General features: G+C 39.6%; 1 protein-coding gene across 7 annotated transcripts in view; it reads right to left on the reverse strand.

Annotated features, from left to right (window-relative positions):
* The window catches only part of elmo1 (engulfment and cell motility 1 (ced-12 homolog, C. elegans)), an 87,222-nt gene that overhangs the window by 40,452 nt on the left and 25,079 nt on the right, over positions 1 to 21,691 (reverse strand). For 4 of the 7 annotated variants that reach the window (XM_034298477.2, XM_034298478.2, XM_026929585.3 and 1 more), the window contains 13 exons: positions 14,958 to 15,090; positions 14,502 to 14,542; positions 14,304 to 14,376; positions 14,170 to 14,220; positions 12,315 to 12,484; positions 8,619 to 8,654; positions 4,923 to 5,022; positions 3,057 to 3,208; positions 2,825 to 2,903; positions 1,709 to 1,750; positions 1,559 to 1,609; positions 1,280 to 1,402; positions 645 to 773 (listed from right to left, as the gene is read on the reverse strand). In XM_034298477.2, the coding sequence (XP_034154368.1) occupies positions 645 to 773; positions 1,280 to 1,402; positions 1,559 to 1,609; positions 1,709 to 1,750; positions 2,825 to 2,903; positions 3,057 to 3,208; positions 4,923 to 5,022; positions 8,619 to 8,654; positions 12,315 to 12,484; positions 14,170 to 14,220; positions 14,304 to 14,376; positions 14,502 to 14,542; positions 14,958 to 15,035 (1,125 nt within the window). In that variant the 5' untranslated portion in view covers positions 15,036 to 15,090. The remainder of the gene's footprint in view (positions 1 to 644; positions 774 to 1,279; positions 1,403 to 1,558; positions 1,610 to 1,708; positions 1,751 to 2,824; positions 2,904 to 3,056; positions 3,209 to 4,922; positions 5,023 to 8,618; positions 8,655 to 12,314; positions 12,485 to 14,169; positions 14,221 to 14,303; positions 14,377 to 14,501; positions 14,543 to 14,957; positions 15,091 to 21,691) is intronic. The other 3 variants (XM_034298479.2, XM_026929578.3, XM_034298480.2) reach the window with 3 other exon arrangements.

Consider the following 21,691-nt stretch of genomic DNA (forward strand, 5'->3'; position numbering starts at 1 on the left):
CAGCAGCATGTGGGGCCTTTAACAATCCATAGAAAATGAAAGCTATAGCTCCCCCAGTAATATGCTTTCTCTCACTTTCTCAAACCTCACCATCTCTCTCTCTTGTTTATGCCCCTCTTATCTGCTCACCTTCTCTCTCTCTCTCACACTATCTTTCTGAAGATATGCCAAACCCATAATGAGGAGAGTGTGACGTGTTCAGTAAAACACAAAAACACACAAGAAGTCCTCTCAGCAGAATACAGTTATAAAATATGCAGCCACAGCACCAGGCCTGATATCCTGCCTATCTCAGACACCTGACGATGTTAAGTAGTTAAACTACTTGTTTTGACCCAGTAGCATCAATTAACGCTACAGTGCTTCGTTTTCTTATAAAATTTTTTTATTATAAGAACTAGAGGAAGAATTAAAGAGAGACAATAAACTAACTCCACTAAGTCCATTGTGACCAGCAAATTTAAAATGGGGGCATCCTGATAAAACACCCTTTTGAAAATGTAAATAACACAAAGTCTGTCCCCAATAAAGGCCTGCAGATAATGACCTGACTTTTGAGTGTAATAACACGATGTGAGCATTTGTAAATGCTTCTGATCAACAAGTCTGATGAGATATCAGTGTAGGCTGTGAAACAGACTTACGATGAAGCCTAGCTTCTTGTAGTCTCTGGTGTACATGGACTTGCGCTTTTCCATGCTGCCGCTGCTGTTGGACTCGCACTCGACATCGAAAGCGATCCGGCGCAGCTCGAAGATGATGTCTCTCTGGGCCTGTGTGTAAGACAGGGAGAGAGAGGATTACATGTCTTTACACACACGTTATCTGATTATTTAAGTGGTCATGTAAACAGCAAACTATATGATTTCAAGTTTCAAAAGTTGGACCCAGAATTTAACAGTGCTTCTCCATCCCACTAACTACTAACATGTCACCTATAACATGTCAAAGCCTTTCTATTATTTGCATCGTTTGGCAGACGCCCTTATCCAGAGTGACTTACAATTATTTCATTTATACAACTGAGCAGTTGAGGGTTAAGGGCCTTGCTCAAGGGCCCAGCAGTGACAGCTTGGCGGTGCTGGGATTTGAACTCACAACCTTCTGATCAGAAGTCCAATGTCATAACCACTGAGCTACCACTATTATCAGATTACTGAAGTACATACATTTACTGCCATAATCTGACTTTTTTTTCAGTTATCAGATTATTTTTACATGCAAAAAAGGCACATTAAAATGCACTCATTATGTCACATTATCAAGGGGGGAGACACACTTGGTCCTGAGGGTCCATCTTGGTCATCATGCGATCCTCCAAAAGGTTAAAGGTCAGCACTTGCAGCATGTAAAGCTGGTGGGCCATCTCGTCATTAATGGGCTTGGGGCTCCTGATTACATTCTGGAAGACATAAGGAGAAAACACAGAGATAAAACTTTAGCTAGCTTTAATGTGGATAGAATTAGAGAGAGAGAGAGAGAGAGAGAGAGAGAGAGAGATTAGAAAAAAGAAAGCCAAAAGAAAAAAAAGAAAAAAGAGAAAAACAAAGGCACTCACAGAAAGGATAATGCCGCGCAACTGCTTCTGTGCCAGAATGTGAGCCATCTCCTGCAAACACAAAAACACACACAGGAATTACAGTTAAGCTGCTGAATATACAGCAGGATTGTAGAAAAGCGTTTTATATCGCAGTCTGAATGCACTTACGGTAAGGGGACAATCAAGGATGTTGACAATGTTCGGATCATACTACCGTTACAAATGCAGCACGGAAAGGAAATAAAAGTAACAAAGTGAGAAGAGAAGCAAATGCAATTTTGTTAGTAGTGCAGAAAGCAGAGAGCAGTGAGACAGCAAAGTTAGTACATCTAGCATTCTGCAAAGAGAGTTCAGTTAATATGTAGGGCCATATGATAATGGCTAAAATGATGATCACAATTACTTTGCACAATATCATTAATTATTTAGCATAATCTAATTATGTAGCACAATTATCCAGCTAATTTAGGAACAAAATAGTTGTATTGCACTTGATCATACTGGCATTTTTGAATATTTTGAGCCAAACAAAATTATGCTGTTAGAATAAGCTCATAATTAAAATTTTTGTTTTTTGAGGTCGGAGTTCCTCAACACTTCAGAATTTGGAAACTCTGCTTGCTTAATTTATGTTTAATATTAATGTTAGATGTCTACTGATTTAATTAGTGCTAGGGAAACACAAAAATGATGATGGTATGTTCCTGACAGATTTTTACAGTGTAATTAGGTTCAGAGAAAGGTTAAGCCTTTGCATTGCATTATGGGTAAGGGGAATCTGATAAAAATCACTGTAACTCTCAGCCTCGAGTGGCTTATTGCTTTAATAAAATTATAACAATATGATACAATTCAGTGTTCAATAAATAATTCAATTTATTATTTAGAATATTACGTAATAGAACAATTCTTCAGACATACACTGTAGTCTGATAACTGTAAGCTTCAGAATATAGCAGGCAAAAATTAGTATATACAGACAGAAAACTTGGCACATTAACACAAAATTCAGTTATCGTGATGTGGTCACAGGTGTGCGTATATTGTGTCAGAACCAAAACTATCATTTTTATTTAAAAAAAAAAAAAAAAAAAGTCATATTACCAAGAGTGGTTTCTAACACAAAATCTTGTCAGGTGTTTGAAATAAAACCAATATAACCAGCCACCTGAACGAGCATTCCTCCTCAGAAGTTTTGTTCATCATACTGAGTCCCCTTAGTGCAATTTGCTAGCAAGAAAGGACATCATGAAGAAAATATGAGTTGTGTGCTTTTGTTTGTACCTGTCTCTTGTCCTCGGGGGCTTTCAGGAAGAGAGCATTAATCACTGCGATAGTGTAAGTCTGAATGTCCTGATCCGTCCTGAACACAGAGAGAAACACAATACCCAGGGGTACAGAAGCACAGAACACTCAGTCTTTGTCAATTTTGTTATTGTAACTGATGATGCATAATCTCTGATGCAGGACCAACAAGTTCTGAACGGGGTCCCTGTGGGACAGCAGCTCTCCGTACCCTTGAAGATGAGGCATGAGCTGGCCAATAGTGATCTCCTGCGCCACCTTCTGGTACAGGTCCTGACTGTTGAGCACCATAGACTCCAGGATGGCCAGAGATCTCTGCAGCACTGCCGAGTCTGTGGACGACTTACACACAAAACTTGCAATCTGCAGTGGAAGTGCAAACAAGAAAAGATTAAAATCCTGTTTACGAGTCACCCAAGAAAAATAATCAGCCATGTAGAAGCAGGTATACACTGTATTATTTTAGAAATCTTGTTTATGTTTGAATAGCCTATTGTGTACAGTTGAATCCTTGGATTTATATGCAAACACGGTGAGTCTAATGGCACAACATGGTGCTCACACTGTTTCCAATAATTTTTTTTCCTCTCAGCCTTGGTGGATCCGTCAGACCCACACAATAATGTTTCCTGTTCCTGCCTGTCAGGGTAGGATGATGAAGAAATATTGTCCAGACACACATGTTGGAGGGGGTGGCACAGGGTGGCAGCTGTCACTCTTCAAATAAGCCTTGCCACCCCAATGCTGATTGTAATATTGGCACTTGTTAGAAAACCTAATGTTATGGTGATGGTTTGTATTAGGCATGTTTGGGGGTGGAGATTGATTAAATAAATAAGTAAAATACTAATATAATATAAGTTTGTTTGTTACACAATAGTGTCACTAGTTAGAAAACATATTGACATTGTTAGGTTTGCTGTAGGCGTGTTTGTGGGTGGAGATTCATTTTATATATTTTGAGCTATAACCTAATAGACCTGCACACACACTAACAGTGTTCTTACAGTTTTCTTTACAGATTTTGAGATCTGGATTGCACATCTCTGGATTTAAACTGACAACAACGGTTATGTTCTCCTTCATTATCTTCATCTAATCAGCATGAATGACTGAAGCCTCACTCAGAATGTCTGACTCATGGCCACGTCCACATGAGTGTACTTTGCATCAACAGTTAAACTCCAGTGAACTTTAACAGATGACCAGCATAATTTTGTGCATGTCTGTGAAGGAACTGTTCCTATGGAAATTAATGGTTGCGAAACAGACAGTTAATGGAACAGATATGAAAATGTTCTCAAGAATGCAGCCGTCATGCTGACTGAATAAATCGTACCTAGCTCATTGTAGGTATTTTAACCAAATATCATGAGTATAAGGAAATACAGAGCAACTGCAAAGCCTTCTTTTGTCCACTAATTTTGCAGGAATTAATATTACTGTGGCGGTGGGGGTCTGGTCAAGTGCCGGTTTGTGAATGGAAGGCGAAGTCGGGAGAGTGTGTGGTAACGTTGAGGCAGCACCTGTGGGTGAATCTCCTAATGAATTTTCTCTGTTTCAGTGAGAGAGAATAGCCACGAGAGAGAGTTGTAACGTTCTGAATTGTGTGAATCTGCATGTGCGCACGTGTGATTTTGAGGAACAAGGCTGAAAAGCAAGCTTCCATAATGTTAAAATCGCTTTTTGAGCTGTGCCACGTCTACATTCCCCTGGTAACATAGGGAGTGTCACAACTACATTCTGCAAAAGCCACCTATAGATAATCAGGTGGCCCCACCCCTTAGGTGCTCTTGACCACTCTTTGCCACTCCATATCTAAAAACCTGGACATGCTACTCATCTGCTGTTAAGGAAGGCACTGTTCTTGTGTATTACGTTAGCGATATTGGGCAGACGCACACATTTTGGAAAAATCAGTTTGTGAGACTGAGATTGTTTGGTCAGTAAATCGGGCATGTCTGCTAAACACAACATGCCAGTTTAAATACCAATTCTGAGGTTTAATCTGAGATTTTAAATCATACAGTGTATACTCGGCATACAATAACCATCCCACACTGCCTAATGAACACACCTTCTTGATGAAGGCCACCGAGAATGTATCCCACGAGATGATTCCATGGTCCATGAGTTCCACGAAGGCCGTCAACGTGTAAGACAGTATCTCTCCGAAGCTGCAAGAAACAAGATGACAGCCACTAGGTTCATGTCTACCTACTGAGCTGATCTGGAGCACAACTAAGCCTTAGCCTCACTGGGGAAGGGGAATTTGCAGGAGTTTTTTTTAGCTAATGCCATAAAAAAGGGGAGCCACAGAGAGCTGAGAGACATACAGTCAGGTCCATAAGTATTTGGACAGTGACAATTTTCGTAATTCTGCCTCTGTACACCACCATAATGGATTTGAAATGAAGGAATCAAGATGTGATTGAAGTGTAGACTTTCAGCTTTAACTCAAGGGGTTTAACAAAAATATTGCATGAATTGTTTAGGAATTACAGCCATTTTTAAAAGTGTCCCTCCATTTTCACAGGCTCAAAAGTAATTGGACAATTGACTGATAAGCAGTTTCGGTTTCCTCGTTATTTCATGACAAATTAAGGAGATAAATGGTCTGGAGTTGATTCTGATTGTAGAATTTGCATTTGGTAGCTGTTCATGGGAACTCTCAATAGGCCATCCAAAGAGGTGTCAATGGAACACTCTGGAGGAGGTAGGCGTATCACTGTCAAAGTCTACAATCAAGAGACACCTTCATGAATGTAAATACAGATGGTTTACCTTAAGATGCAAACCACTTGTAACACTCAAGAACAGAGAGGCCAGATTACACTTTGCTTTAAAAAAAAAAAAAAAAAAAAAAAGCCTGACCAGTTCTGATGCAAGAATAACTTGTATCAGAATAATGGGAAGAGAAGAGTATGGAAAAAGGAAAGGAAATGCTCATGATCCAAAGCATACCACATCATCTGTCAAACATCTGGAGGCAGTGTTATAGCATGGGCTGCTAATGGAACTGGGTCACTGGTGTTTACACTGATGATGTGACTGCTGTAGAAGTAGCAGGATGAATTCTGAGGTGTAGTCTATACTTTCTGCTCGGATTCAGTCAAATGCGGCAAAACTATTGGACGGCGCTTCACAGTACAGATGGATAATGACCCAAAAATGTACCATGAAAGCAACCGAAGAGCTTCTTAAGGCAAAGAAATTAAATGTTCTTAAATGTCTGATGACCTCAACCCAACAGAGCATGCTTTTCACTTACTGGAGACAAGACTTTAGGCAGAAAGACCCCCAAACAATCAGCAACTGAAGGCAGCTGCAGTAAAGGCCTGGCAAAGTATCTCAAGGGAGGAAACTCAGCATTTGATGATGTCTAGGGGTTCCACATTTCAGGCAGTCATTGACCGCAAAGGATTTGTATCCAAATATTAAAAATAATCCAAATATTTATGATTATGTTAGTTTGTCCCATTACTTTTGAGCCTGTGAAAATGGAGGGACTATGCAAAAAAAAAAAATGGCTGTAATTCCTTAAACGGTTAACGCAATATTTTTGTTAAACCCCTTGAATTAAAGCTGAAAGTCCACACTTCAATCACATTGTGATTGCTTCATTTCAAGCCCATTGTGGTGGTGTACAGAGGCTAAATGACAAAAATCCTGTCACTGTCCAGATACTTATGGACCTGACTGTAGGAGAAGGCAAAGACAGCATGGCACTAAAGCCTCTAACTACTCTACAAGACCACAGAGCATGAGACAGTCAGCAGGGGCGAGGCGTCAGCATTTCAGCAACACGACTGTACAGCATCTCGTGCAATTGCATAAAATTATTAGTCTGATGGGGAAGGTCATAGATCATCTGAGAAAAAGCTCTGAATGAATTTTAAGCAGAGTACAGAACTGGTAATATTCTGTGCTTAGTCATAAATAGAAGCAAGCAACTCTGAATGGTGTGAAGCTAAAAAAAAAAAAATCTGTTGTATTTTGCGTGTTTAGATATCTCCATTGCCATATCTTAACGTGCAAAGCATCACTGAATACGATCTTCCTCCTAAAGTTTAGGTCTTAAATAAAAGCAGCTTTTAAATAAACTAACGTTACAGAAGCAAGAAAGTCAACACAAAACATGAAACTAACAACAAAAATGTACCACAGATTATGTCCAAGACTAATAAAGGATGTCGGTAAATTGTTAGAGATTGACAGACTGGTTGATAAAGATGGGTTAATCTGGAATTAGGTTTGTTTGAGTGAGACATTAATTTGAATATAGTAGTAAGTTAGAAGTAAGTAAGCATTTGCACCTGGAATTGAGCAGCAGCCATAATCCTAAACCAATACAATGTGGCTGAACATTTTTACGGGCTTTTAAAAGATTATGAATAAGAATATGCAAAAGTTCAACAATCTAACTGCTCCAAAGACTTGTTTTTGGGTTAAATATAGAAATTTAGGAGAAGCTGAGGTCTTAGATGGACAGTTATTTAGTGTTGATTAATTTTCTATAATAGAATGGCTTGGATAGAAGCTCAGCTGTAAGGCAAATGAGAGCTTTATATTAACAGCCTCAATTTAATGTGTTATTGTTTCTATAGTAACAACTCAACAACAGGGCGAACAATCTACATAATCAATGCTTAATAATGAACAAATTCCAAACATTTTATTTATAAGAACAATGTATATTTGTTGATATGGTAGAATTTTCTGTAAGGACACATTTATTTTAAATTTAAATTTATGGAAGGAGTCTCCACTGTCAGCGCTTATTTAACGGTCAGTAAGCGTTTATGCCTCCGCCACCAGGTGTCTGTCCATCCCTCCATCCAAGATTCTCATTAGCGCAATCTCTCAAGAACAACTGATCGAATATTTGTAGAATTTAGATGGAATCATCATTGTAACCAGCAGACCAACTGATTAGATCTTGGAATAGATCCAAACATGGTCAAGGTCATGGTAAGGTCCAATGTCTGAAACAGTTTTTCTTCAATAGGACTAGACTTGTTGGCGGTGGCAGCATTCCCAAGTTCTACTTGTTTTGGTCTTATCAACTTTAAGCGAGGCACTGAATACAACTATAAACAGATAAAAAAGTACGATGTGTTGTTCAATAATAAAGTGGAAATTGTAATAATTGGCAAATTGCTGTAGTTGAAGAGGAATAAAACATTCTGGGGTGTGCATATATAGGAAAATAATCAATTTTGGGGTGATAATAACTCGGCTTGGCACCGGGCCGTATCATACCAGTCAGTCATTGATTATTTTCCTATAACAGCACACCCTGTCTTGTTTTATTCCTCATCTAACTACTTGGGTTAAAAAACCTACAGCACATAAGCTTTTCAAAAGACCGCTTTAAGTTATGTTTTATGCCTCAAAACATGAAAAAGTCAAAAACTGTGGTGAATTTTACGCATGGGGAATGCGAAAAAGAACGTTAGCATTATGTGCAAAAAGATTCAATACCTAATGTTAAATACAGCTAATCTACTGCTCCATGTGCCAGGTGAGAAAGGTAGTTAGTATCTACGTTTTAAAAACCCAAGTTGCCCAATACCACATGCAAACAGGAAAGGTGCTGATTGAGTTATATGGGGGAAAAAATAATCAAAACCATAAAACTCATTAAAGACTGCTTGCGGCTGAAGTGGGTGCCGTGATTTTCCCCATCAGTTTCAGCCAGAACATGCAGACTGTGTAGGATTAGAGGCTAAGAGACAGTTTGGGTTATCCAGCTCAGGGTTGGGGGGCTTACCAGGGCTTCATCATCTTCTGCAGTTTCTGATACCGTCTGCAAAGATTTAAAAACTTTGACGTCAGGAAGACAGCAAAATGAACAAAAACAAAATGGTCTGATCTACTGGGCTCCTTCTGATACAATTTGAAATCAGAGCCAGCACTAAGAGAAACAGCAGGCTAGTGACACCGCAAACAATTTCATTCAACATGGAAAAAAAAAATTATGAGAATTGATGCAACTTTAACATCACACAAGTTGAAAAGTTACGAACAAAAAGACATGGATCCTATAAGCGTGCAAAGCTGAGCACTTGAGAAAGCAGAGCACTGCTCACCACAATCTCATCAGCACTCATATCGAATCACAACACAATGCACACGTTCAGGCAAAACAAACTTTGCGCAAATATTGAACAAAAAAAAATAAATCTATGTAGGCATGTACATATATAAGGAAGTATACAAACAAAATTTGTACTGCAGGAACAGAGCTGTAACAATGCATAAAATCTTTCAATAACCATAAAAATAAGTTTACCCAATTCATTTCCATCTGTATGGACTAGGGATGTAACTGAATATGAATGCATTATTTGGAATAAACAGATAATGTTCTCTAAACAGATATAAATACAAACAACGTACAAATAAGAAGCTCACTATAATCTTTTTTTATCGGAATGGTTCGTATGGCATCTGGTTGAGACTAGAAGTATGCATTGGGCCTGGGATCCTGTAGGACGGAGCAAAAAAGTTGTGCGAGTGGGAGGTTTTTACTTTCATGAGCAGTCAGACATGAAGCTCGTGGGCTACATTTACTAACTTGAATGTGAATGATGTTTAAAGAAAAAAAAAAAATAAATAAGGATTCAGGTTTAGTCCACACCCACTTGACTTGTATTCGAATACAGATACAGATACGAATATTTGGAGCACTAAACAGATACAGATGGTGGCATTCTGTTACACCCCTAGTATACACATGTAATCACATAATTCAGCATGACAACATGCCTTTCTGGTTGTCGTATAAAACCGATTGTGACTGTGTGACGTGCTGTTCTTTCAAGCAGGAGCACATTGTTCATGTGGCAGCACAATTGTTGGCCCACTGCCTTGCACTGTTCTCTCACGTCGGCTCTCGTGGCGCATATGAAACGTGGTTTAATGAGAGCCGAAAGCCACTAGAGGGAGACCTCCTATTGCTCAACCAGGCTTTCACACACATGCATGCCTCATGATGTCACCAGCCCGATCCCGGAGCACGGTTTCTGTGCCCTCAAGAGCGCCGTCATGCCTCAGCCTCCAGAATAATTACAGCATGGTCAGTGCAGAGCAAGAATCTATGGCAGGAATGTTGAGTCTTAGCCAATGCATGAACATACAGTATATGTGTGAGCGCGTCGTGGTGCCTTTTGGTATGAATGGACTGCACAGAAACCCACACAGAAACTCTCTGAGGGCAGGAGATGTTGACACAGAGCTGCTTTATGTATGGCGTGCCCATAGAAACCAATTCACAGTGGTTTGGAAATACTTTCAGCAGAGGATGATGTGAAAATCATGAGGTTAAACCAGAGGGGTAAAACAAACAACTCGTCCAACTCCCTATATGGAATGGAGCAGAGCTTTCTCGTGCAGAACTAAAAGAAAATCTCCTCACCCAACACTCTGAATTAGAGCTCATAAACAAGCCGCCTTAGGTAAACATTTCTCCATCACCACAGCAGCATCAAATTAGAAAACTATCTGCCTGGAAGACCTGACTGAGGAGAGAAAAAAAAAAACATTCATCCTGCTCTCCTGCTCTTTACTGCTTGATGGGGGGAGGAATAATTAGGAGAGCGTGTAAGAGAAAACAAAAGCGTGATATACCACCCCCACAGAGGCCATGCTGAGTGGCTCCATGCTGTCCTGAGGCTGATCGGCCTGGACAAGATACAGCCGGGACTGGCAGACAGTCATTAACATTCATAACCATTCAGAGACATGAGAGCTTTATGAAGAAGCTGTAGTGCATCAGTAGAGATATCATCACATCACATGATCATCACATAATCTCGCCCTGTGTCAGTCTCTTCATACCACTGACACCTCAGTAGGGCTGTCAATATACTGTAAAAATATCTCTGAATTTTAATTACATAAAAGATTCAGTATTCGAATGCATCTGAATATTCAATACTATGATTTTATACAAATATTGGAAGTATCGCTAAATTATATATTTGTAACTACATCCTTCTTAAGCAAAGTAACTGAAATTTTATCACAAACTTCAACGTTTAGAATTTTTAACATTTCCTCTGCTTCACCCTCGATCCACGTACAACAAACTGCCATTTCAACTCTTTTTAGTTTACTCGAATCTCAAATGGCTTTCTATTCTTATATGCTCACTACAAAGGAGTATACAAAGCATGTTCTAGTGCCTAGAAAGGTCTAGTGCACTATACGTGTAATGGCATTTCAGATTGAGCCATTTGAGTCTCCAGTAAGTGCTTGTTATTAACACTGCAGGGTTAAACACCAGGCTGAACCCCAGATTGCTTCCTATTCACTATATATGCTCACTACATAGGGTAGAATTCATTATATGCTCAACAGAAGGACAGCTGGAGGACAGTTCAAAAATTGCAACCTATTCACTCTATATACTCACTACTGAGGATGGAGCTCAAGTAGAGCACTATATGTCCAATGGAAGGCCATTTGATATTCAATCATAGTTTCGATCAGTTCCAAGAGGTGAAAAATATTCTTTCATATATTTACTATATATGCTCACTACATAGGATAGAACCCAGTAGCTGTAGTGTCAATCAGTGCCTATGGGGAAACTCCTACATGTAACTTAATATCTGTTCATTTTTTTAATATTTTATATAGAAAATTGATATAGAACTTTAAAAATATGAATATCATGCATTTATTAAAAAAAAATCTTCCTAGGTTTCTTTTTAGGTATCGTTTAGCCAAAAAGAACTGTAGGCAAAATTAGTGTTTCAACTTGCATTAGGTGGCTAAAAGTAGCACTAAAAACTTTTAATGTTTTTTTGCCTTCCAATATCTAAATATAATGATTTTAACTTTGTTAAGCTTATTCCCTGGCTGTCCTACATGTGACTGCTACATCTTAGTCCTCACTGCCTTCCTTTTCGCTTTCAATTCCCCCTGTTCTCTCTCCTTTTCTCTTCCTTGTATCACAACTCGCTTCATTCGAACTTAAAATTTCTCTTGCTGTTTCATCACTGCAGGTGATGTTGCAGTCAGGTTACTGCAGGTTCCCCAAGGGGCCTCTGTCAGACGAGGAGTGCAAAAGTTCCACCTCAGAGACCGTCTAGCCACGCTTGAATTGGGACAATCCACTAGGCCAAACCACACTGTGCCTCACAACTGCAGAAACACTCGAACACACACACACACACATTCCTGCTAACAGGAGGACAAAGAAGACTGAAATAGCAGAATATGTCCTCAGTACTTCCTCTCTACTGTGAACTCACTTCTGCTCTCAAGACCTCAAAACCTTTTTTCATGCAGCCACTGCCGCTCAGTAGTCACTAATTCCGAAGCTATACCCGTTCATAAAATAACAGTACAAGTCAGTGGGCCTTGCAGTGTGACTCAACAGCTTCAGTCCTGCTGCGTGGGCACAGCTGAAAATAAAAAGAATGTCAAGAATAGCGAGTTTACGGGAAGGTTCACTTACTCTGTGCCACTCTCTACCATCTGGGTGAGCTGCGAGATGCCGTCCAGGTTGATGAACTCCTGGGCGAAGGTAATGTCTCGGGATGAGTTGGCCAAGTCCTTCAGAGCGTCCAGTTTCATATCCAGACTGCCGGTTTGGATGCGCTCATGCAGCTGCAGTGCCATCTGGGCCTGGGAGTGATGCCAACGGGGCAGACACATTCACGCACGTGTTACACACACATACACACGCGTATTTAAACAATTTATTTATATCTACTCAGCAAAGTATTAATACAGAATATAAACAATACAGATGCAGAATACAGAAAAATAGACCATCACACAGTTAAAACATGGACCGTAACAATATTATCAACGGTATAAATAGCAGCGCCTTCTCCATATATTACGGCTTCTCCATACATGATAGCAAACACTGAACAGTATTTTGCTACATCAGGCTGACATGCAAAGCTATCATCTAAAGGCTTTTGCGCTTGGGACAAACAACACAGATTAAATTTCATATTGTTTCTTGTTTAACAAAGCCGGAGTATTTAATACTCATACAGATTATTACTTTTTAATTCTCATCAATGCTACTTCACATTTTCAGTCATGATATACCAAATGTAGCTATACCAAACATAAACCAAACACCAACAAATTGTCTGATACAATATGATGTGGAGAATTTGCGATGTAAAGCTCTCTCTGATGGAACAACATTTCCTAACAAGGCTTGTGCTGCACCCTGTTCACCCGCATGGACTAATATAATGGTTAATGCACACTCAAGGAGATTTCAAGGCCACGTCCCAAACCGCATACTACATCTTCACTTTCTGCACTGCTGGCTAGCTTGTATCATTTGCACTATGTAGTCTGCACTACTTTTTTGCTTACAGTGGGAGGATGATTGTATATGACGCATGCATCCAAAAAACTCTGACCCCAAAGCTCTAATTATGGATTACTATTACTGGATAGTAATGTTTCATACTCCTATTTTAGAGTATTTTTCTCCCTGACTCAATAATTATTTCATTTTTAACACAAAAAAAACCTTATGCAGTGTAGCATTACGTTTATAAGTTTTTACTTCTTTTTCAGTACTTCACATGGAATACAGGACCAACATAGGACACACACGAAATACATGTCCCATAGAAGTCATACCATCAAAGTGTGTTTTAGAGAAAATATGGCATAGTATGAAGTCAGACTGAGAGTATTTGTTATTCCTTTCTATTCTATTCTTGAATATAACAGATATTAGAATCTATAATAGATAAATAGAATCTATAATTGATTTTCTGAAATAAAATGACAAAGCTAACATAGCCCCAGTTTAATGCACATCCCAGCTTCATGAGAGTTACCCCATCTGTGTATGCGTGTAGCCTAATTTCAGGCCAATTTCAGACATTTCAATAAGTACTACGGCTTTTAATTTGCAAAATGTAATCTCAAAGCCCTTGTACTAAACACTCAAATATGGCATTTCTTTTTGGCTGACTGGTTAGGCCTTTTCCTGATTTCTTTCTATCAGCACCTCTGTGAAGTACTCGCTATCCCTGTAATGGGCAGGCGAGTACACACTCCTCAGAGCTTTCACCACTCAGCTGCTAGTAAAGCAACTGAGGGACAACAGCTGCAGCTGGCCCCTGATTCTAGCTCAACCCATCACGCAAGTGTCTCTCGCAGTTGCTGACACGTCAGGAAGTTTGAGCAGTCTAACCCATCAGCCGCCACACGCTGGGGATTAGCAAAGCGAAGTGGGAGCAGGGATAGAGACAGGTCTCTCAGGCTGAGCGTGTCCTCATGAACCCCCACCTGGGGAAAAAAAAAAATCCCGCTTATCTGCTACTTACAGGAGACGTAGTCAGGCGCAGGATGGAGCCATTTTTTATGTTGTTGCGGTTCTGTGGAGCAGAGAAGATGAACTTTTGAGCACGTTTTTCAAAAACATTGAATATTTGTTCAGTAATTGTAGTTATCCTGACACCTTTTCAGTGATGTAGAAGTTAGTGGAGTCGGCGTTCTGTAGGGCGTAGTTTTCGTGGTTCGGCAGCTGCCACCTAGAGAGGGAAAATGCGAAGTGCCAATGCGGTTGCCCTTTGACTGATTTGCAGATATGTATTGTAATGGAACAAATGTAATTCAGTCAAGCAAAAGCAGAAGCTAATAATGGTTAATTCCTTACCCATCACAGACTTCTTTAATGATTGCAGAGAGAGGCTTTTTCTGTGGAAAAACAGAAGTAGAAAATGCAAAAGGTGACCATTACATTTGTATAATAAAGAGATGCCTATAAAAGCTACACATTTCCCTCAACTAAAACAACGACAATACAGAGAAGCTAATTTTTTTTTACTTTTTTTTCCCCAGACAAAGTATGAGTAGATTTTTTTGGTGCTATTTGATACGAATACTGATACCAAAATGAGTACCCTTTTACCTATTTATCAGGGACGCAGTTAATCATTAATCAAGGACATCACTGAACATTTTATTCAGCTCTGTTTATGTTTCCATGGTTTAGACAGTGGCCATGAAATCACCTTGGTGTGTTAGGTCACTGTGAGCCACTCTTTCATTATGATACTTTAGATAATGCACACAATATGTTCTATCTTTTTTTTTTTGCACACACACTGACCTGGTCAATTTCCATAAGTTTGGGGAAGGCCCCCGGCCACTCGATGGCGACCTTCAGGATGTCCGCGGGGGGCGGCATGGCTGCGGCGTTGGGCGCTAAAAGCCTCTCACAGCTGCCTAGCTCTCATTCACACCTATGGTGAGAGACGGAAAACACAAATTCACAAAAAGGGTCAAAGCAAATTCTGATTTAATCGCAAAGAAAACCTGAAGTCAGGTTCATCAGAACCTCAAGTTCGTGCAGTACAAATTTGGTTAACAAGGGCAAAACCAAGCCAATGTGCACATCGATAACACACGTACACGTTAATGTGGCTACCCACATACAGTGAGGAGCATTTTTAGATGCACTTCCTGCCTTGGTTGATAAAATCTCTTGATATTGTAGAATACAAAACATACAATACATACGTAAAAGCTGTGAAAAATCTTCAACAATTTCCATATGCAAACGCACATCATTACATAACGCCATGCCATTAAACAGCTGAATAATAAATAATTAATAAATAATTCTCAAAAAATTAATAATTAAATAATAATAAAATTAAATAATAAATCTAATACACTATGTCTGTGTCAATCAATCATTCAGCTCTCCACCCTGTCATTTCTTTCCTGTGTGTGTGAACCTGTTTACATTTTCAATCGCCCATTTTGTAACATGTTTTTGTTGTGACAAAACAAGAAGACTTCCAGTCAGTGTAGTAGGCATCAATGCAGTCTATTCAAATACGCCAACCATGACTCATCCCATAATAATCTCCACAGACATTTCAGAGGGCCAGTTGCCAGGGTTGCTGTTGCATCATTAGTTGCATCCATCATTCCAGGGAGGATTTCGGGTAATGTGTAAACTGCTTCTCAGTGGAAGTGGGCAGACAAACGTAGCTCACTTTGGTTGTTTTCCTTCCAGTGGCTAGAAGAACAGATCTAGTGCTCGGTGTAATTTAAAACACGCAGCCGATGGCACAACACCACTCGCCTCATCTCATCTCTCCTCCAACCTCTCCAGTTTCCCCCTGGATAGCATCAGATGAGCCTTTCTCTCCCTCACGCCTTGCCTCTGTGTGTGATCTATATGAATGTAGGATCAGAATAACATTAGCCTTCTTGGAGGGCCTTGACCTTCTTCACACAGATGTACAAAGCTCTTGGGCAAAGTCTGGAATAAATGAGGTGGTAAATTTCAGGAGCGTGTGTGTGTGCTTGCGTCATGGTATAAGATTAGTTACCATAAGGAATCATGCAGTCTGCCCACTCAAACCATGATATAATGCTGGGGTTATACTTCACTGTAACAACACAATCCCGTATATTCTTTACTCACTCTGCATTGTGCCTCATTCATTATCAAACTGCATTCTATGACAGTCACTTGTAAATGTTTTGCAAGCGCGCTTACCCGGGAAATGTGGTATTCATAAAAATTCAGTTTGGAAAAACAATTCACATCCTATAAGAGTTTTATGCAATATTTATGTATAAGAAGACTCACTATGTGAACCTCAATGATACACTTCAAATCATATAATTGGCATATAATAATGCGATTTTATTTATAGATTATGTTGTCAAGTTTAAATATCTCGTTGTGAAACACAGTTGTTTCTTATTAAATCCAAAACAAATAAAACAAGTAGGTCTAGACATTCAATCAGGACAAAAGAAATACCACCGTATAAAAGGAGGAAGAGGTAATGCTGCGTTTAAGGTTTAAGTGTGGTTAAAGTAGCTTTTTATGAGCTTTACAACAGATACGCTTTTGTGGAGGCATCCATTTTTTCCCCCCCGCTTTGCACGTTGAACATGACCAAGTCGAAAATGATGTCATTACAACTTGCAAATTGCCACTTACAACATCCCACAAACACAGAATAAGAGCTTAGCATACTTAATACAGAAACGACATCTGTGAGTGTTGCACTAAGACAAACCACCTCTGCAAGCTTTACAAGCTCGGGTACTCTCAGCAATTTCATATTGGCCATCAAGTATGAATGCTCCAATCACAGGCTTTGTCATGTGGCATGCTCATTTGCAGAATTTGCCCAGCTGCCACGTGGCAAGCTTACGCACAATGCCTGTTTACTCTACAATTATGTCATATTGTTTGTGGAAGCCAGCTGAATATCATCTCTGCATAAAGTATTCCAAGGCCACTGGTCTGTGTCTAGAGTAGCAGACACGCTGCAATGGCTGAGCTGCATTATTGGAAGTGTTTGACTCTTAAACAGAAAAAGTGCTTTTTGTTGTTTTGAGCTCCGTTTTGTGGGCGTGACTAAATGTAAACCAGCCTCTGTGAATGCACTTGGGTTTACAGGAGAAAATCAATCTATTGTGGGTTTCTACATCAGATCAGTTAGGTGTACCCTCAGGGGAACAAATCAGGAAACGCTTTAGGATCCTAGATGGAAGCTTTTATTACAAGAGTATATAAACAAGGGGTTAATTGACAAGAACATTTGATGATTGACTGTTCTTGGCTTCTTTAAGGGCTTCTACTTCTACTGTAGGGTTCTACATAGAACCTTTAAGGGTTTCTTCCTGATGGGAAACCTTTGGGAGGTTTTTGCTTTCTAAAGAGAGTCTCCTCTTTGAAGGGTACTTTTGAAGGGTACTACATAGGGTTTCCCTGGAGGGACAAACCACAAAACCAATTAGGATGCTAGATGGGATCGTTTTTCTATGGTCTTAGAGGTTTTCTTTGGAAAGTTATGGGTTTTAAAGCTTCCTAATAAGGTTCTACTTGAAAACTTGTGATGAGGAAAAAATGCAGGGTCATATGTAGAATCACTAAAGGATCCAACAGAGGGACAAACCAAACAATGCATTAGAATGCTATATGGGACATTTTTCTTCAGTGTTGGAAGAAAAACAGAAACACAGGTTCATGATGAATGTCCAGGATTTGGCACTGAGTGAAGTAGAGATGCGTTTGTTTGTGGTCCACCATCAGGAGAAAGAGATCTGAAACCATGTGGTTTATTGATTGCCCTTCTCTGGACGCTGACTCAGTGAACTAGAATGTCTGAGTCTCCCCAAACAGACGACGAGTAAAGCTCTTAAGCTGTTGTTTGGAGGGGGCAGAGGTGTGTGTGTGTGTGTGGATCGCGGGAGACTAAGCAAGCTGCAAGCTCACAAAGCTTCATGTGATCATCTCTGCGTAATGTTAGTTGTAAAGGATTTGGGAGAAAGGCTTCAAAAAACACATCCCTTCTGTTTTTCTGAGCTGACTGTGTACTGATGATGCAAAAAGTGTGAGAGACTATGCTAATGCTATTCACATTTCTCATTGCTAAATGCTAAAATTCACAAATCCTGACAAGAATGACGGACAGGACAGACATTGTTTCTCAGTATTTTTCAGTCTTCATCATATTCTTTCTTATACAGTTTAACTATTTCCCAAGGTGCTGTCAAACTGGGTCCTTTTTTTCCCCCAAGAAGCCAAACAAGCCTAAGGTTATTTCTCCATTCTAGGAAAATTTGTATTTACCACATGGACTGCTAACATGGCTAAGGAAAATACAAGGATGTGGTCAGAGACCACACGGCACTGTCTGAGGTAACAGATTTTCAGCAACCGTTTAGGAATACAAGTGGCAATGTTTCACAACCTCTCTGTATATATCTCACACTACGCCTAATCTGTGTTATAAAATCCCTTTTACTCCACTGCCTTCCATGAAATGTAGGTTTCACAAATAACAAGTAGAAGTTATATATAAGTTGTATATATAACGCACAGTGATCACAGCCTGATTTAGCTCTTTAAGTAATCATCACAATCTATTTGTTAGTTACATTAGATGGAAAATTTAGTGTGGAAAATAACCATACCAAAAATTAGCAATGGCCATTTCAAGCAATATTTTAGTTAATTAATCTAACTCATTAAAAAAAATCTGTAATTGATTCCTGATATTGTAAATAAGTCGTCTGATGTGTGCATGGACCTGGTTTACTTAACAGCAAATATTTTTATTCTTTTTAGGTAAAGAGGCAAAACCTAGGCATCTCACTAAATAAATTATATTACACATCAACCTTAGGTTAGTTCAAGCATTAAAGTAATTTTAAAAAATTGTTTTGGGTATTACCAGATGCAGACAAACATTAGTACCAGGGGGGTAACGAAATGCCATTACTTACACCTGTATCTCTTCAGTTCTCCAAATAATCGTATCTGTATTTCGATTTAAACCCAAAGTGGGTGTGGTCTCTCTCTTTTTTTAAATCCAGTAATATCCCTACAACTATGCTGCCATAAACACTGGAAAATGCTGGAAAAATAACCCAGAGATGTTAGCACCGGTCAATGAATTCTGGCTCTGACAGTTCCTCGACCTCAGCTGCATCACTCGAGTTCATAATTGGTCGAGTTCATAACTGCAAATATGTGGGAGACGTTTTTTTTTTAAATCTCGCTCACACAGTTATTATTTTTGTTTGTACAAGTCCACAATATGTTCTAATGAATTTAGATGATTCTATTTCCCAGATTAAAAACAAACTAGCACCCTAGTTTAAACCACCATGACCATTACTAAGCAGCTGCTCACAGTGTTTTCACACTTGGTCTGAATACTCGAGTCGCAGGACAGATTCTGGGGTCGTTTTCACAGGTTTGCATTCACACAGAAAAACTGCTTAAGAACCGTGGCTTCATTGCACTATTCCATACATCCTATTTGTGCACACAGGCTTACAAAATGGTAGGCACTGGGCTCATCCACTTGCTGTTTCTGTTATTCTGTCATCGTGCAGAAATACCTGCAATCAGGGAGCTGCTCTGATATACAGGCAGGCACAAGACATACCTTAATAACTGTGCTCTCAGTGCACACAATCTTGTCAGAAAGGTGAGCTGATTGCAGTGCTCCAGCGCTCTGAAAGTACCGGCACAACAAAAGTAGAAACAGGAAGTTGAACGCATTACCCGGCATGAACCTGCGGCTCAAGCAGCCCAGAGTCCAGAAAAACTAAAGTGTGAAAATGACCTAAGCAATGAATAAACACTGTAAATGCATATATTCATGTTAAGTGTCCCTTAAGCTTTATTTCTTAAGTGCTCGTATGTGCCAGCATGAAGGTAAAAACCTCCTGCTAGTCTCAACCAGATGACCTGTGAACCATTCTGGCAAACCTCAAAAAAAAACCCAAAAAAAAAAGCCAAACCCCAAAAGCCAACCAGAAGAAAAAAAAAAAAAAATAGTGTGCCTCGTATTTGTATCTGTATTTATATCTGTTTAGAACACATTATCTGTTCATTCCAAATAATCTATTCATATTCTGTTACATTCCTACTGAGTGTGTGCCCTATACTTAAGCATATCGCACAAGCAAGAGTGCTGTTATACTGAATATCGACACAGATGTGATTCAGATGCAGGTATTCACAGCCGTGTCGATATTCAGTACAACAGCACGACTGCGAGTGTGATATTGCTTTTATATAAATAACAGTTCTATTAATAAAAAATTAATATCAAGTACCTGACTTTTCAGACACAATATGGTCAGATATTTTGTTTACTTTTGGCCCGTTAATGGAATGTAGCGTCCAGACTGACTGACATCCTGTAGTAAGTGTAGCAAGTTTCAGTTTCAGTGTAACGAACTATTGCTAGAATTGAAATTTTAGGTAGCAAACACAGACAAGAGGAGCACCCGATCAGTCACCGTCCCATCACTAATCTAAATCTTATCCACCACTCACTGTACCTTTTGATATAAAGAATATATGCAGGAAAGTACATCTGGACTACTGGTTATCTATTTCACTTCATAGTTTTGTATTTTCCCGGCACTGACGCACCTAAAACCACATGAGAGCTTGTTTTACAGTGGTGCTGTGCTAAATGTGCACAACGGTGGTTCAGAAAATGAGAGCAATGTATTAAATTCGTCATCCAGCTTTATCACCTCACAGGGTGTTAAAATAACTCTGAAACTCTGGTCTTTTTACCGGAAAGGATGGAATGCAGGCTGGTTGAAGGCAAGTGAAGGGATTTAATTTCTTCAGGGAGCAGAAAGGATTTTATGGTGAAGTTTCAGCTCAGTAATTCAGGCAGGCAGTACATGCGATCCTTCTCCCTGGGGAGAGGTGAGGACACACCATGCTGGCAGTTTAGACACACTAAAGCATTTCCATATAGCTGGCATTTCCACAGAGATTTTAAGAACCGATCAAGGCATTCTGGCCAATTTTACACTGATCTAAATTCTGCTGAAGTAATGCTAGCATTATGTAAAGATGACACACACCAGACACAAATAAATGTGCTCATTAAAAGTTATTTCAGAAGCTGAACATGATAAGAGCTTGAGTAACGTTTATTTCTTTCTCTGTGTGAAAACGAGAAAGGGGGTTGGTTAACCATCGCTCACATGCTATATGGATTTCAAAAGACCCTTTAGGCGATGCATCTGACACCTCCACAAAGGGCCCGGGTGTGCAGTGAGAACACGGCGAGCGCTGCTACAAAAGACCAGGGGCCTTTATCTCTGCTCGGGAAACAAAAGCCCAGGATATAGCCACTGGCTCATTACTACTCAATCCTGCTCTCATTTCACTCTCACACACCTGCAACATAGATCTGAGAAAACACATTTGATATGCCATTGTCTTGATTAACATAGGCGCTTACGCATGTTTAGACTCTGAGTGCAAGTTTTCAAGGTTAAAGGAGGAGGCTTCCTGCATTTCAATTCGCTCTGTGACAAAACAAA

The sequence above is a fragment of the Pangasianodon hypophthalmus genome, chromosome 23 (assembly GCF_027358585.1).
Source record: "Pangasianodon hypophthalmus isolate fPanHyp1 chromosome 23, fPanHyp1.pri, whole genome shotgun sequence".
In the NCBI taxonomy this organism is placed as follows: domain Eukaryota; kingdom Metazoa; phylum Chordata; class Actinopteri; order Siluriformes; family Pangasiidae; genus Pangasianodon; species Pangasianodon hypophthalmus.